At 40.9% G+C, this 16,156-nt stretch overlaps 1 protein-coding gene across 1 annotated transcript; it reads right to left on the bottom strand.

Moving 5' to 3' along the window:
- Positions 1-1,573: 1,573 nt before the first annotated feature.
- Positions 1,574-3,103, bottom strand: LOC148017523 (protein PHOSPHATE-INDUCED 1-like). Its single transcript, XM_087662927.1, has one exon. It carries the CDS (start codon positions 2,911-2,913, stop codon positions 1,957-1,959), a length of 957 nt encoding a protein of 318 aa, XP_087519053.1. The 5' UTR covers positions 2,914-3,103; the 3' UTR covers positions 1,574-1,956.
- Positions 3,104-16,156: the final 13,053 nt, after the last annotated feature.

The raw sequence follows: 16,156 nt of genomic DNA, 5'->3' as shown, positions 1-16,156 counted from the left end.
TAGGCCCTAATGGGTGAGAGTGAGTGATTTATCCTAGGGATTTAGGTTTGAGTCTATGGGCCTTGGTAGGTTTGTCATTTTGTGAGGGGTACCAAAAGATGTAAATATCATGAGTACGCCTTAATGGCCTAGGGTGGTGAGTTTATGTTGATGGGTGGTTAAGTGAGTGAATATGTGTTGGGTTAGGTGCGCATGCTAAAGCTAGGTGGGAAGTGTTGCCTGTCCAGATGTGTCCATGATCTAGGAAACCCAATGCCTATATATCTTCACCATGTGTAAGTGCACCCCTTCAATTTTTTGGTTGGCCGAAAGTTTCCTCTTAGTGTGTAACCCCTTCTTCGTTTAAGAAAGTGTAGTGGTAATGTGTCCATGATCTATGAAACCCAATGCCTATATATCTTCACCATTTGACAGTGCACCCATTCAATTTTTTGGTTGGGCGAAAGTTTCCTCTTGGTGTGTAACCCCTTCTTTGTTTAAGAAAGTGTAGTGGTAATAGCATCAAAAAGTTGCTCCACTTGCACCAAATGGCTTATTAACATCAACAGCATTGTAGTATTGATACATAGTTGAGTATCTACTAACCTAGACCTTACAACAAAGTCCAATCTACTAGTAAATAACAACAAATTCCTTAATTGCATTAATCAATAACACCCACACCAAACCTTGCATCCCTAGGCTTTCACATCTGGTTCTAGAGCTGAGCAAACTTAACCACTTCTTGTAATTGATCGAAAAGAAGTGGCTTTAGCTCCTTGTCAATTTTGTTCCATGCCGAGCAAACTTAACCACTTCTTGTAATTGATCGAAAAGAAGTGGCTTTAGCTCCTTGTCAATTTTGTTCCATGCCGAGCAAACTTAACCACTTCTTGTAATTGATTGAAAAGAAGTGGCTTTACCTCCTTGTCAATTTTGTTCCATACTTGAAACCTTAACTACTAGGAGGATCAGCCTCAATATGCTCATCCTTGTGTGCCTCTTGCCCTTAATTTGAACCTTATATTCTTGAAGGATCAAACCTCAAGGAACCTTCCATTCTATGTCTAGTTAGCTAACCATCAACCCTCTGGCTACGAGCTTTCATGGTCTTTACATTAGAAGTCATTTATTTACCTTACATAGAGCTTCTTTTAAAGTATCAACCCTCTGTCTACGAGCTTTCATGGCCTTTACATTAGGAGTCATTTATTTACCTTACACAGAGCTTTTTTTAAAGTAGCCAGCTTTATCGTTTGAAAGGGCACGATTATTGCACAATTGTAGCCACTCGGGTTATGAAAGCACGGTTGCCATTGAAAGGAAGGAATAGGCACATAAGTAAAATGTCAAAATCCTTGGTAGATACGTGCGCTCATGTTTTAGGTGAAACGCTTTCGATGAGGAGTTAGTGGGAACTGTCCCGCACGTATCATCAATTGCTAGATGGGGGGAACATCGTGAACGTGCTTCGGTAAGAGTCCAGGTGGCAGGGAGAGATAGATCGTAAATGGACTTTTCGAACTTAGAAAGGAGGCACTGCATTGCGAGATCCTTAAGGCCAACACAGTGATAGACTGACAAACGCTGAGACTGAGAGAAGGAGAGTAGAATTAATAGTTTAATCTCGGAATGATCATTTTACACTGTTTCGCTGTACAGTAAAAAGCTAAAGGAGGAAAAAGGGTCCCCCCCATCTTCTCAGAAGATCGGAAATTGCAAGCTTAATTTTGAAAAGGCGCTACTAAGGAAGGCCCAAGTAACTGCGGAGCAATGGTGTGAAGCGATGTGGGGATCCGATGGACAAAGGGGGAGGGAAGAGAAGCCCAAGGGACACAATGTAGGAGCAGCAAGGCGCTGGCATTAAGTAAGGCTGGTAGGACGGATAGCCCAGGGAGGGCAGATAGGACGCCTTGAAGAGGAAGATAAGGGGCGAGGGGGAGAGAAAGAGAGAAAGAAGGGGCCGGGGGTGTTAGATCAAGAGAGAGGGGTGCAGGTCTGGGTGCTCGGTTTCCAAAGAGCTGGCAGCAAGAAGAGGCGGCCGTCGGCCCCGTGCGCGTTGTAGCTGGCCTTAGACTTGTCGTCGGTGAAAAGGGCGCCGGGATTGCCAGGATAGGCCCCCGTGCCGAAGATGCCGGCGCACGCAGAAGCCGCCTCCAGCGGCGCGCCGGCGTCGCCCTGATAATACCCCTGCCCGCTCGGGTTGGTGGCCGCCCCCGCCAACACCACCGCCGCATTGATCACCATCCCCTCCATCCCCACGTCGCCGTTGGGCGACACCAGCGGGCTCGTCGCCGGCCCGAACTGCGCCTTCGCATACGGCCACGCGCAATACCCCGGGCACTGCTTCCCCGGATTGCCAACCCACGCGTACGTCAGCCTTGCGCCAGAGGCCGCCGCCACCGTGGCGTGGTACCCGCACGAGTTCATGCAGAAGTCCTCCACCGCCACGTCATCCGCTGTGAGTACGAAATACACCCCCTTCGGGTCCGACGGCAGCTTCTTGGAGCCAACCGACGCGACGAGGAGTGCCTCGATGTCGGACTTCTTCAGCTCCTTCGCCGGCGACGCCGCCGGGACAGAGGCCTGGGCGGCGAGGGTGACGGAGGAGGACACGTGGCTGCCGGAGGCGTCGGTGTAGGAGGCGGCCGTCGCCCACCAGGAGGCGACGGAGGGGGAGGAGGGGGAGGCGGAGGGGGAAAAGGACGCGGCGAAGTCGGTCAGGACGGCCTTCTGGGCGGGCGAGAAGGCCCCGTACCACAGGAAGTAGAGATTGAGGGTCGGGGAGGTGAGGAGCGGGCCGTGGTGGTATGTCAGCACCGTCGCCGGCGTCGGGACCAGCACCAGCTTACGCGGCGCGGCGCGGCAGCCCGCGAGGAGGCTCGAGCAACACCACCACGAGAGGAGCAGGCAGAGAAGCCCGCCGCGAGACATGTGTCGATCGATGTAGGGTGGGGGGTGGGGGGAGGGATCCAGCAAGCAAGCAATCAACCTTAGAGAATAGTAATATGTTTGGAAGGCTAAGAGGCTCTGAGGGTGTAATATCTCTCTTCTTCTTCTGTGAGTGCAGAGACATGAGGCGAGCTCTGCGTTTATATACCCTTGCAAAGGCTCCAGCCTCCCCCACCCCCGCTCTCTCTTTCTTCTTCTCACGGAAGAAGAAAACGGGTAGATTCACAGCTGGCATCGTCCCTGTCGCTTAGCTGGCCCCCCTTCCCTCGAATGATGAAACCGCCCCGTTCTTGATCCTCTCCCCCCCGCACGCGCTTTCGCCTGCCCACTTGGCATCCACGTCAGCCTCCACATCCCCGGTCCACCTCACCCCACAGCGTTTGCCCGCCTGTCCGCCACGTCACCCTGCGCCCCTTCCGCGCTGACCTCGTCCTTTTTACAACCTCCGCGCCCCTGGGCCCTCGCCACGCATTTTCCACATGAGGAAAAACCCCCTCACACGTTATGATTTCGCCATTTGGAAACGTACCTCTCTTTTTTCACACACGCTGCTCCTGCAGGGCGTTCACATGACAAGTAGTACTTGCGCATAAATAAGGGGAAGTTTTCCATGCACTGCAGAAAAGACCTTGGCATCATAACCTTTCATGAATATTCGAGAAGTTACACCTACATTGCTTAAAGTTGTGCTTCTAAGGTTTAGTTTATGAAAAGGTTGGGCTTGTATGTTTTATATGAGAAAGAGAGAAAGCTTTTGGGCTACACAAAAAAGTGTTGAACTAGAGTCTCTATCTACACCTGCATTTCCAATTAGCAATATAGCTTGTGTTATAGTTATTTTCATTTGTCATGATCTATGCCCTTAATATAAATTTAATATCAGTACACGCACCTTGCTTTAGGGTGTGTTAAGAATCCTACATGTTTGTGTGAACCTATACAAACCTAAATAAATATATTGAAAATGTAGTTTAGTAAGCTTCACAAAACAAAACCTGATGGGAAACTATATTAGAGCTAAGCAATTAACAAAGAAGGAACAAAATCAACCAAAGTCAATTGTTCACTAGCTAGCTAGCAAGTATCACTTCTCCATCTTCTTTATCACCTTTGCAAGTATCCATCCAATGGCAAAGAGACTCTATTCTGACTTTGAAAATGTCATCTATGTAATTAAATTTACCTTTCCAGTTCAGCTTTTGCTTGCAAATCATAGAGATGTTCATTAGATATGACTGCAACCATGATTCCTAAAGCTTTTAAGCTTCACCATGTCCATGGCTAAGCTTAGATTGTAGTTCTTGCAAAGCTTTGTCATTCAATCCTTCATAACTCCTACTTACATAACTTGGACCTACTACTTGATAGCATCAATAGCTTTTTGGACAAAGCATGGAATAGGGTGTCGAGCAAGAGTGAACAAAATACAATTTAAGGGATAACTTGTCTCACAACATCTTTCAAAACTATACCTTCCAACACAATGCAACATTTTTAGAGCCTTTACAAAACAAAATGCGCCAAGTAGATCTTAGGACCAAATCCCAAGACTTGTGATGTAAGCTTTCAAATGATCCCAAAGTATAAGGACATTGATTGCTCCCCTTTAGTATCCTATTTGAATGTTGCAAGCATTGGAGGCCATTTGCTCCCCTTTAGTCTTCGTATGAACCTCATAATGTACTAAAGTAGTAAGATATGTCTACATGCTAGGTTTTCCATGGGTATTAGATTATTGGCACCTTCTTAATAGAGCCCCTTGATTAAAAAGGAAGCTTCCACAAACCATGCCAAAGCAACATATAAATCACCAAAACAATGAGTCATAGACTGAAATATTTACGATGTACCTACTATTGCTAGCACATATTCATCCTCTTTTGTGGTTGAAATGGAGAATTACTATGTAGCCATATATGCTTTGTTGTGATTATTATGCATTTTTTGTCGCTAGTTGATTGACATCCCCTTTATTACTGTCAATAAAAGATGTGCTAATAATCTATGGGTTCATCTAAAAATATGTAAGTGTAGCACGTGAACTCATCAAGAAGGGTTTTTAAGTTTACTTTTTTTCAAATGTATTGAGTTAAATTTACCAAAGGGTTGTTTTAATCTATTGTAAATGAAACCCATAAGTTTATGAAGAAAACGGGGTCATTATATGTAGGCTTAAGAGGGTTTTGATATGTAGCCTTTCTAGGTAGTGAATTCCTAAAGGTTAACAAAAAGGTATCGAACCTCATAACAAGAATCCACTCCATAATAGTCACACCAATGTTAATGCTGCCAATGTCCCTAAGGACATTGAGCTTGCTTTGCAAGTGCTAACATGTTGTATACTAAAAAAGGAATCTTATATGGGCAAGAGTTCAAAAGAGTGAAAGTGAGCTTAGATACTTTGATGATGGGTGATTTCAATATGTTTGAGGATTTTGTTCATAATATGTGGTTTTATAGAGATAAGGGCATACCATTAAAGTAGATGCAAATCATGCAATGACATGATTTATGCCTCCCCAAGAATGGTCTTTGCCTTACCTCACGTTTTGATATCATCTTAAATTACTCAAGCATGTTCTCTGATCATGTTACTTCAATAATGTATGTATTATCATTGAGTGCTAAGCGGGATATAAATTGAACAATATGCATACTCGCAAATGCTAGTTCAATAATGTTTATATCATCATTGAGTGCGAAGAGGGCTATATTGAACAATGTGCAACCTCATAAATACTAGTTTCAACAATCTCTATTTGACATGATAATTGGTCCACTGTCAGCTTCCTCTCTTGTTGTGCAAGACTCTTGAGTTATTACTAGGGATTATGGCATTTTTTTAAAGCAACATGCATGGTAGGCAAATGGCGAATGCTAATGGTTTCAGGAATCTCCTATTATTCCAAGCCCATTAACAACCCCTAGATAGTCATGCTTTATTTGTTCTAGCAAAGGTGTGATTCTAGAAAATGTGAGTTTGAGGATAGTCTTTATTCTCCTTCCACTTTCTTCAAAATGTTTTATTGACCTAGCCAATGTCTTATTGACAAATCTTTTAGCGTGGTGAAAGAGAAGTTTACAACTTTTAAACATGAGATTGTGGTTACATTTCTTGTCTAATAAGCTTCTTGTCTCCCAAACGCCAAATTTCGTAGGCCATCTAACTCATGACTTCACAGAACAACCATGGTAGCCCTTGGGAATTAGAGAATTCTTGTCTTCCAAATGCTAATTTTTGCAGGCCACCTAACTCGAGTCTCCAATATGTTAAATTCATGATAGCAACAAGAAAAGTCAACATTAGTACAATGAAATTGCTCCATGCCTAATATTGCATTAGTAGGCTAAGAGATGTGTGTTCTATAGAATCAATCCCCCAAAGTTTCAAGAGAAGACTGGTTTACTTTAAAATTGAGAGTAAAATCATGCCTATTTAGCAATAGTTGTCGATTATGCACATGGGAAAGCCACCAACAATTTTCACCAGCCATTTACTTTGAGTTTAATTTTGGACTTCATTGAGGACTAGAATGGACTCTATGCAACAAACTTTGAGATTGTTAGCAAATGGGTGATAGAAACTACCCATCATAAATATTAAGTAAATAATTTTAATCCAAAAACTTTAAATAGGACACTCTTGCTTTAGACCATATCTATCTTATACTCTTGTATCCCTGAAACAAATTTAATAGAGACTTATCCTCCAATTTGCATCTTGGACAAATCCCACTACATGTTCTTATGAATTGACCTCTATAGACTTAGATTTGCATTTTCATAATTTACTATTGTGTTCAATCTCCATTTCAAATTACCATGACTAGCAATCGAGTTGACCATAAGAAACTTATAGCATTTCTTGCTATTTAAAATTGTCTATTCGAAGTCCTGATAAATGCTATTCATATAACATCTACATAGAATATATTTTAGGAGTTACTATTGTAGTCCTTCAGCATAAAATAGCATAACAAATACTAATTGAGAAAATAGGGAGAGCACAAATTGCAAAAGATACCCCCGTACATGTATTTAGGGAGTTGTATTAGGCTTTTTGTACTCCAAAATAAGTGAAAAAATCCTTTTTTGGGGATCTTATTTTCTTTGCATGAACACCATGCTTTTGTTTAAGAATATCTAATTCCTATCAAATAAATATATCCTAAGGTTTACAAATTTAATAATCTAGCATTTAGGTCTTACAAAAAAGTTACATTGAAATAAATAAATTGTGTATGTGCACATATAATATCTTCACACTAGAGAGCACCCAAAAATATAATAATTCTGCACTATGGAGCACTCAATAATAAATAATTCCTATGCATTAAAATGTCCTTCTCAATATATTTTTATTTTGCATGACTCCTCCTAATAATCTACTCACCACAACAAAACACAGGAGCTCCATGCCATTTATCTACCATGCACAATGTGACTAGTGCTACATGCCGCACTTGCATATAAATGTCAAATAGACAAAGAGAATCCACAAAAGTATATAATTAACAATTCTTGTAATGGTTACAAACTAATGCTCGAGAATCTTCCTCAATTTCTCCAGATTAAGTGTAGATATCGAACGAGAATCATGCACATAATGAGTGAAAGAAGCATAGACTTAGTCTTTCTCTCATGCCTCTCTCACTTAATATAAAAAATAAAGAGATAAGCATGATAGGAATATGATCAATTTTTCCCTATGCATTAAGAGGCCTCTCTCCAATGTGTATATTTAATGCATTGAAAGATTTTGTGCCCAAAATATCCCTTTGTAGAAAAACAGTAAGTAAGAATTAAGTAATTGTGCTTGCAAAGTAAACTCAAGTATAAAACCTCCATATTAAATATCAAAACAAAAATTAGATCATTTGGCTATACACTCATCAAGAATAATGATCCATTGTCATGTATCTTATAAAAATCAACACAATCAATGACATGGTAGAAATGAGGTCCAAAACATTCTACTAATAGTGTCGAAATTGATTTATAATAGAACCAATCAAAGGTAAGATAAATACTCGTCACCATAAACATATCCTTGACTTTTCTCTACAGACCAATTGAGTTTTAAAACAAATAGAATTAGTATGAGAATTAATAAAATAAACCATTTTAATTTAATGTTAAACTAGCAATTATTAAACAATCATTAGTCACTAAAAATGAGTAGTCAAGGGATACTTTGTGTATACTTGACTATGATTAAAAAGAGTGCAAGCACCAATGGAATCACTCACATAAACAAGAGTGAGCATCACACTTGAAAATCATAGACATATTGTCAACTTTCCAGCCAAGGGAGAACCATTTAGGGTCACCATCCATTGAAAATGTGCCTTGATGCATAAATGAGAGTCATTTAAAGCCATTATCCCTCTAGCAATTTAAAAAAGTTGCTTCATGGCAACATAACCTCAGGATGGAAAAGCAGTTGTTCCCAATTTTGGTAGTGATAAGATATATAGAGAACAAAGATAGAAGGGCAAACCGCAAGCTATCATCCATTGGGATTCATCAATCATATGATTCTTAATTTTGAAAAGATACATGGAATAAGTATTGCATGTTGGATAGTATTATGGTCACTATCTATGATAATCTCCTGGTCCCTATTTTGGTATCCTCGTCAACTGAAAGAGATAGATCACAAATTAGATGATCATGCAAAGTTTCCTTAAAAAGGTCAAAGAAGACTAATATGGCAAGTGTTTTTTCTTTTGCGCTAAAGAAATTAATATTATAAAAGATAAAGTATGTACAAAGCCTCTCAAAAAAAGTGAGGCTAGTTGCAAGCAAACATTTGCCTCGCACCTTAGCAAGGCTCTTAAAAAACACTTTAAAGGCTGTATCTGCTTCTTTCACTCCCTTGAGTGCAATCAAAATTTCAGCTTTAAGTCTAGATCATCGATCTCTGGGTACCAAAGGACTTCTTAGCCTTCCAAAAATTCTATCATTTCTCAACCTCCAAATTTTCTACAAAGTAACAGCTCTGAGCACATTCCAGAGCTTCAATGTCTGGTCCTTGTGTCTTCCTTTGTCAACAAAAAAGGCGATCTTTAGCTTGATGATGACCCTTCGAGTAGAGGAACCTCTAAAATGAAGTTCCCAGGTTCATAACTCACTCTAGAAGAGTTAACTCAGTTATTAAAATCATTGTTGATGACCAAACTTTGAAAAAAATTGAAGATGGAAGAAGCTTGAAGTCTAGACTCTCATTAAAACCAACTTTTTGTACCCATTGTTGTACATGCCTCCACATGGGCCTAGCTTCCCTGCACTCCCAAAAAAGATGCCTTACAGACTCCACTTCTCTATTGCAAAAAATGCAAAGGGGCGACATACGTAACAGTTTGCTAAGCCTCTCTTGAGTTGGCAGTCTATTCATAATTATTTTCCACAACATGAAGTTAAGCTTCCTAGAGGGAGTCGCTTTCCAAGTCCTTCTGAATCTTTTTAGCGAGGTCTTATTCTTGGCATGAGGGTGCCACCTCTTCCAATATTCTGCTGCCTTCATTAGGAAAACCTTCTCCTTCTTGAATAGATCACTTGACTTCTTACACCTCCATAATAGCTTCCCAGTTGGAGCTACCATGTACCTGCTTATATTGTTGTCATTGACAATTTTGGAGGACGGCTAGTCACTTTTAACTTTCTCAAGCGTCCTTTGCGTGAACTCAGCCTCTCTGTTAGTTAAACCATATTGCTCCTTGATGTTCTGAGTGGACAAAAGGCTCATGGTAATCGGATCCCAGATGTCTTCCCATTTACAAATCCCCTTACCAGCCAAGCATTTTGCTAGCCTAGGCTCATGTCTACTACGTCTATCAAGTGGATCAAATGCTTCCTTGAAGTACCAAATCATTTGTTTTACTGAGGCATTTCCCCTTCTATCCTTTCCTCCTTTCCACTTCGCATTATCCAGGACTGATTGCCAGGCCTGCACCATTCTCTTTGCTACCTGGGATGGGGAATTCTGATTTTTTGTCCTGAAAGAAGAGGGTTAGACCACGAGCAATTGGCCACCCCTAGACTCTTCACTCCAACCTCCTTGAACCAAGATTTTAGTAGGAGATTCCAAGGCTGAACACCTTCCATCTTTTTAAGCATCCCAAAAAGAAGAGCAGAGGCTTTGGTAGCAAGCTTAGGGATACCTAAGCCACCTTCCTCTTCCCTAGCTGTAATCTGAAGCCATGGTATTGCCCTCCAACCCCTTTGTCTTGGGACCTTATTTCACAACATGCAAGTAAATAGGCTTTCTAGTTTTGTCCAAGTTTGTTTGCAAAAATTGAAAACCATCGCCAAGAATGTAGTAGTAGAAGCAAGCATAACTTTGATCACCACTAGTTTGCCCATGAAGGAGAGCAATCTATTACTTCACATCTCAATCTTACTCTTGACTTTCAACATCATCCAGTCAGCTCTTTGTTTCATGGACACCCCAACTCCTAGAGGACATCCCAAGTATCTGAAGAGTTGTCCATGATTGATGATCCTGAAACCAAGATGTGTGATCCACTCGGACAGTTCCTCATAGCCTAGGAACACCAACTTGGTTTTGGAGGGGCTAATGAGAGAACTTGAAAGCTCAGAAAACCTATTGTAGACCTTAAGCAACTCCTGAACAGATTGCTTTTCTGCCCTGTTCAGATTTGAATTATCATCTGCAAAGAATTGGGCAGCAAAGGGATTGCCACCTGGCATTGGAAGACCCTTGCTTATGGTACCCTGCCTCAACTTCAAGTCTAAATTTCTGAGAACTGGATTAGATATGATTGCAAATAGTAGGGGGGCCAAAGGGCACCCTGTCTCACTGATCTTCTGATCTCAAAAGGTCTTGAACAGATACCATTAACCTGTAGCACAGCAATGCCATTTGTAAACAATGCCTTGACCATTCTCAGAAATCTTGGACCAAACCCCATTGATCGCATGACCCTCCAAGATGAACTACCAGCTTATCCTGTCATAAGCTTTATCAAAGTCCATATTAATAAGGACAAGCTTAGATTTAGTTGATAAAGCTTGATCCATAAAAAGGATCAAGTTCAAAATGGCATCGTGAATTCTCCTCCCCTGCACGAATCCATGCTGCTGAGGGTGAAGGATTCTACCAAGAATAATTTTGATCCACTTAGCCATAGCTTTGGCAAGGATTTTGTAACCAACATTGAGCATTGTCAATGGTCTCTAGCTACCCATTTTGATCCTATCCAAAGATTTAGGGACCAAATTAATAAGACCTTGGTTAAACTCTGTCGGCACTCTTCCATTCTGCCTAATCCTGTTGAAAAGGTGGCACATGTCCCTTGCACACTCGTCCCAAAGTACCTAGAAAACCTCCACTTGTATGCCATCTATACCAAGGGATTTCCCTTTAGCCATTTTATCAACCACAAACTTGAGTTCCTCAGTTGAAAAGGGTCTGGATAGAAGAGCAGCCTTGCCTGGGGTGATTAGGTTTCTTCCTTCATCAAGAAACTCGTTTAGTTTCAGATTGTAATTAGCCGGTAACTCAGGCTCAGAACCTACAAGTGTTGAAAAATGCTTAGTAAAAGCTCTTTTGCATGAATGCGGGCTCTTCTTCAAACAATCTATATCAACATCATCCTTAAGGATCTGCCCATTACCATCATCAATCATAGTAATCATCTCCTTACTCCTTTTTATTTTCAAGGCCCTGAAAAAAGAACTATTAAGAGCATCACCAACTAAATACCAAGACCCCTTTAATTGTACCTTGGCTGCTTCTACTTGGTATTGGAACAGTCCTTCCATATAACACTCTACACTTTTGAGTACGTTATGCATAATAGAATCTTGAGGGCAAATAGCAAGGGCCCAAAGAATGCTCTCCCTGACTTGTTTGTTGTTTTTTAGCCTCCCTCTCCTGACGTGTGCTTGAGCCCTTGTGTACCATTTGGCTACCTCCAATATAACATTGGTACATCTTAACCAATTGCTAAGTGGGTGGGTTCCAGATTCCCTGTGCTTACTCCAGGCCTCCTTGAGTTGCTTGCAGAAGCCCTCTCTCTTAAGAAAAGAGGTATTGAATCTAAACATTGGTGGTCCTCCATCTCTTGAGTTCATATTAACCATTCTCAAAGTGCACATAATAGGCATGTGATTCGACATGGCAAACTCTGTTAGCATTGAGAGCCGTACATCAGGCATGATCCACCAAGCCCCATGGTTGAGGTAGATCCTGTCTAACCTAGCTGCATGCCAATTACATCCCAATTGCTTATTGTGCCATGTATAGTCAAGTTTTTCCCCTCCTCCAAAGGCCACAGCTACATCAACTAACTCTTGGGAAACTTCCCAATCATGCCATCTGTCCCTTTCCTGACATAACATTGAACTCCCATCATGTGATCGATCAGACCCCTGAAGAGTCATATTTCAATCGCCTAAAAAAATGGCATTTTCTTCCAAATCAGCTTTTTCAAGATCCCCCCAAAGTAGTGCTCTGTCTGTAGAGGAATTAGGTCCATACACTGATGTGACAATCACTTTTCCCCTGCCCATACAAATTGATGCTGCTACAAAACTATCGTCACCTCTCCTAAGTATGAGTGATGGATTAGAGATTCTTTAACAAGAAGCATTGAGCCTCTCCAACCTTGACAGCAATAATCCCCAAAAACTGCATACCCCTTGTGTTTTATCTCTTTGGCTTCTTCACTGCCCAGCTTTACTTCCTGTAGCGTGAGTACATCAAGTTTCCTCCTCCTTATCAAGGAGTAGCAAGCATCCCTTTTGGCTGAGCTGCACATCCCATGAATATTCCAAGTGATCAGGGTGAGCCGATGCATTGAGAAGCTATTCGTAGATGAAGACATCCTCCCCCTCTTCACCATCTTCGTCCAAGATAGCAAAGTAATTTCTATCCACCAACGGCATGCGTGCCAATATCTTGAGAGATACCTTCTTCCTTTTCCCTTTAGTAGCTTTGGAGGTTGACGGGGGATTATTCTCCTTGTCCAGAATGCTCGCTCTATGAAAGTTTTTGACTGTTGTCCCCAGTTGCTGTGCTTTCTGGACCATGGGCTGACTCTCCTTAGGTTTCCCCTTAACATCACTTGGCCCTGTGGGTTCTTTTTGGTCAACAGGATGGCCATCCTTGGCTTTCCCTATAATTTCAATTCTACGAGAGGATTCTTGTTTCTTTCCCTGATCAGCTGTGGGGGGTGTTTGACTCCCTGGGTTTTCATTTGCCATGCTAAATTGTGGTTTCTTTTCTTCAACATCATTCTTTCTTGGGCAATCCTTTGCAAAATGCCCCAAACTCTTGCATATGAAGCAGGTATCAGGGAAGGTTGCAAATTTTACATCAACCAACAGCTCCAAGCCATTGGGATCAAAGCCTTCCAACATGCCAGGGATTTTCTTCCGTCTGTCCCAAAGGATACAAGCATGTTTTTCTACTTTGATAGCTCCATTGACGGATGTGACAACCGGTATGTAGAGAAGCTTCCCCTAAGCTCCAGCTAGTGCTGCAATCTCGCCATCCAGCCAAGCTAGTAACCTAGGGAAGCTAACCCACACAGGGCATCCCAAGTGAAGTACATCATTAGGTTTGAAATCCACTTTCCATGATGGAATTGTGTATACCAAATTCCCTTTAAATCCAACTGCTGACCCAAGGACATAGTCCCTCTCTGCTTTGCATGACACAATGGCGAGAAAGAAACCTCGATCAATAAACCTAAACTAGGAGAGGACCACTTTTGAGCCAAATGTTGCCCAAATCCACCTTGCAAACTCTTCTTCCACGGGAGGCTTACCCATGAAGTACATGTAAACACCACAGAGAGCATATTTAGCATACCTTTGGTGCATGCTGTCAATAGAGAAACTGACAGGAGCACGCAGCACTTCTTGCCAGCCTCAATAGAATCCTTCTTTCTCTGATTGTAGGCCCTTTGATCCTCACACATGCATTTCTCCACCTCTATGGCATCTTCTCCAGTGGTGATAGCATAAGCATAGTCCATTTCCATTCTCTCATCCTGCTTCTACTGCTTCGAATCTACCTCAGCCTACACCATGGCTACTTGCAGATCGTTTTTCCCCCTGCATTCAAGCAAAGGGCCTGGTGGATTTGTGCAGGAACATATAGAGATTGAAGCGAGATGACCTGTGAGTAGGAATCGTCCACTGTAACATCTCCTTCTTGGTGGCTCCGGGAACCAATAAATTACATAAATTACTGCTTTTCACCGTCGGCGTTCTAGTCAATATGGAAAGTGTTGTGAATGTTTGAATGGAAGGTAAGACCACTAGTAGATATCCTATTTGAAATACTACCAACCCAATATGCATTCATGTAAGCATGCAAGTCCAATGGTACAACTACAACATAAAACAAGGCATAATCAAGTGTAGACTTGACATAGCACAATGTGTGTTGCACTGCATTGAAATGTGGCTTCTGTGGAAGTTGCATAAACTAAATCTCCAAACTAACTATGTAGTTTAGGTCAATCAAGTTGCCCTCATGTGCACTAAGCATAAGCCATATCATACTTTTTCAACATTTCCAAAGCATATTATCTCTGTGACAACCATATCCCCTTTGGAGTCATGATGACCTCCATGCTAAGAAAATAGCATAGCTCTCTCAAACCCTTCATTTCAAACTCAGCCTTGAGAAGACCCTTCACATGGTCAATCTTTGTCCCATTATCACCCACAATAATCAGATCATCTCATTGTATACTAGTGAACATAATATTTGCATCACTCTCATATATATAAAGTCAATGATTGACATGCACACTATAAAACCTAATGCTAAGAAAGTATTCTAAAATATTGGCATGTCATGCCTTGGGCGCTTGCTTTAGCCCATATGAGGCCTTATGAAGCCTACATGCATAATCAAGATAACTCTCATCCACATAACTAGGCATCAATATGAGAGAAACTTGATGATATATTTGCCATATTGGGATGAATCTCCAACCTTCTCCTTGTCTTTCCTTGATATCTTGATGTGCATATATAGTGACTTATGATTGCAACTTGCTAGCCTGTCTATCAAATGAACTATGAGTAGGAGACTCCTATGGCTCACTCAATGTTTGTGATTGTTGACCTATTTTTTGCATAGCCACACTCTCATGCACATCAACCCCAATTGTATCCTACACATTTCCACAATACTAGCTGCTCATTTCATCAAATATAGTATCCTACAAACTCTCAAATCATGGGTAATGAAGTTATAGCATTTGTATCTCTTTTGCTAAGAGAACAGCCTACAAATACACTTTTTTCTACTTTGGGAACTAATAATCACTTTACAACTCATTAGGAATATACACATAAGAAACACGGCCAAATACTTTCAAATGGGATAAATTTGTCTTTTGACTTATATACTTCTTCTTAGATGTCAAACGTTATATAGTAGCCATGTGCTTTAACCCATAATAATGATGCAAGTTTCTTTTATACATCAATGCATAATCCACCTCTACAATGTATACATTTTTTTAAAAGTAACTCCATTTTTCTATTGATCATATCTCAATGTACACCATCTCTTTGAATGGTAAAAAATTAACAAACTCATTTGAGAAGCATTCTTTTCCTCTATATGATCTCAGAAATTTGATTTGCAAGCATGCCTTCTCATCAACTAAAGTTTTAAGATTTAAAGTGAATGAACATTGTACTATCCTAATGCATAAAATAAACCAAAACTTTACAATCATCAATAATAGGGATATAATGTTTGTCGCCACTCGTAGTTGTAGTCTTAGTAGAATCCTACATATCAAAATGTATCAACTCAAGCAACCTCTTGCATATTCTTTTCATGTGGAAATGTATGCCTTGCTTGCTTTTCAAATTGACACCTTTCACATAATTTATGCATCCCATCCACTCTAAACTTTGACAAGGTTTTTAGTTATTTTTGGTACTTGCAATACATAGCTAAGTATTTTGTTTTACCATTCTACATTCTTAAAGGAACATTTTTAGTCTAAGGAATGGGACGAGTTGTATCATCCCCTATCTCCACATCGCCTAGAGCCTGTAGACTCTACATCTCTCTAAACCACTCTCCATGACAAGTCATGTGGAGGCACTTGAGTATTGATATACCAAACATCATTTCTAAATAAACCATCAACTATTATAGTATTTATGAAATGTTGCATGGCAAAGTATGGCTCACTTTTGTCATCATAATTTCTACTAGTAC

Source organism: Lygodium microphyllum, chromosome 22 (assembly GCF_053477565.2).
Source record: "Lygodium microphyllum isolate KBCC chromosome 22, Lygodium_microphyllum_v1.1.10, whole genome shotgun sequence".
NCBI classification, from domain to species: domain Eukaryota; kingdom Viridiplantae; phylum Streptophyta; class Polypodiopsida; order Schizaeales; family Lygodiaceae; genus Lygodium; species Lygodium microphyllum.
The sequence above is the reverse complement of the archived record's forward strand: the minus strand, read 5'-3'. Positions and strand labels throughout refer to the sequence as shown.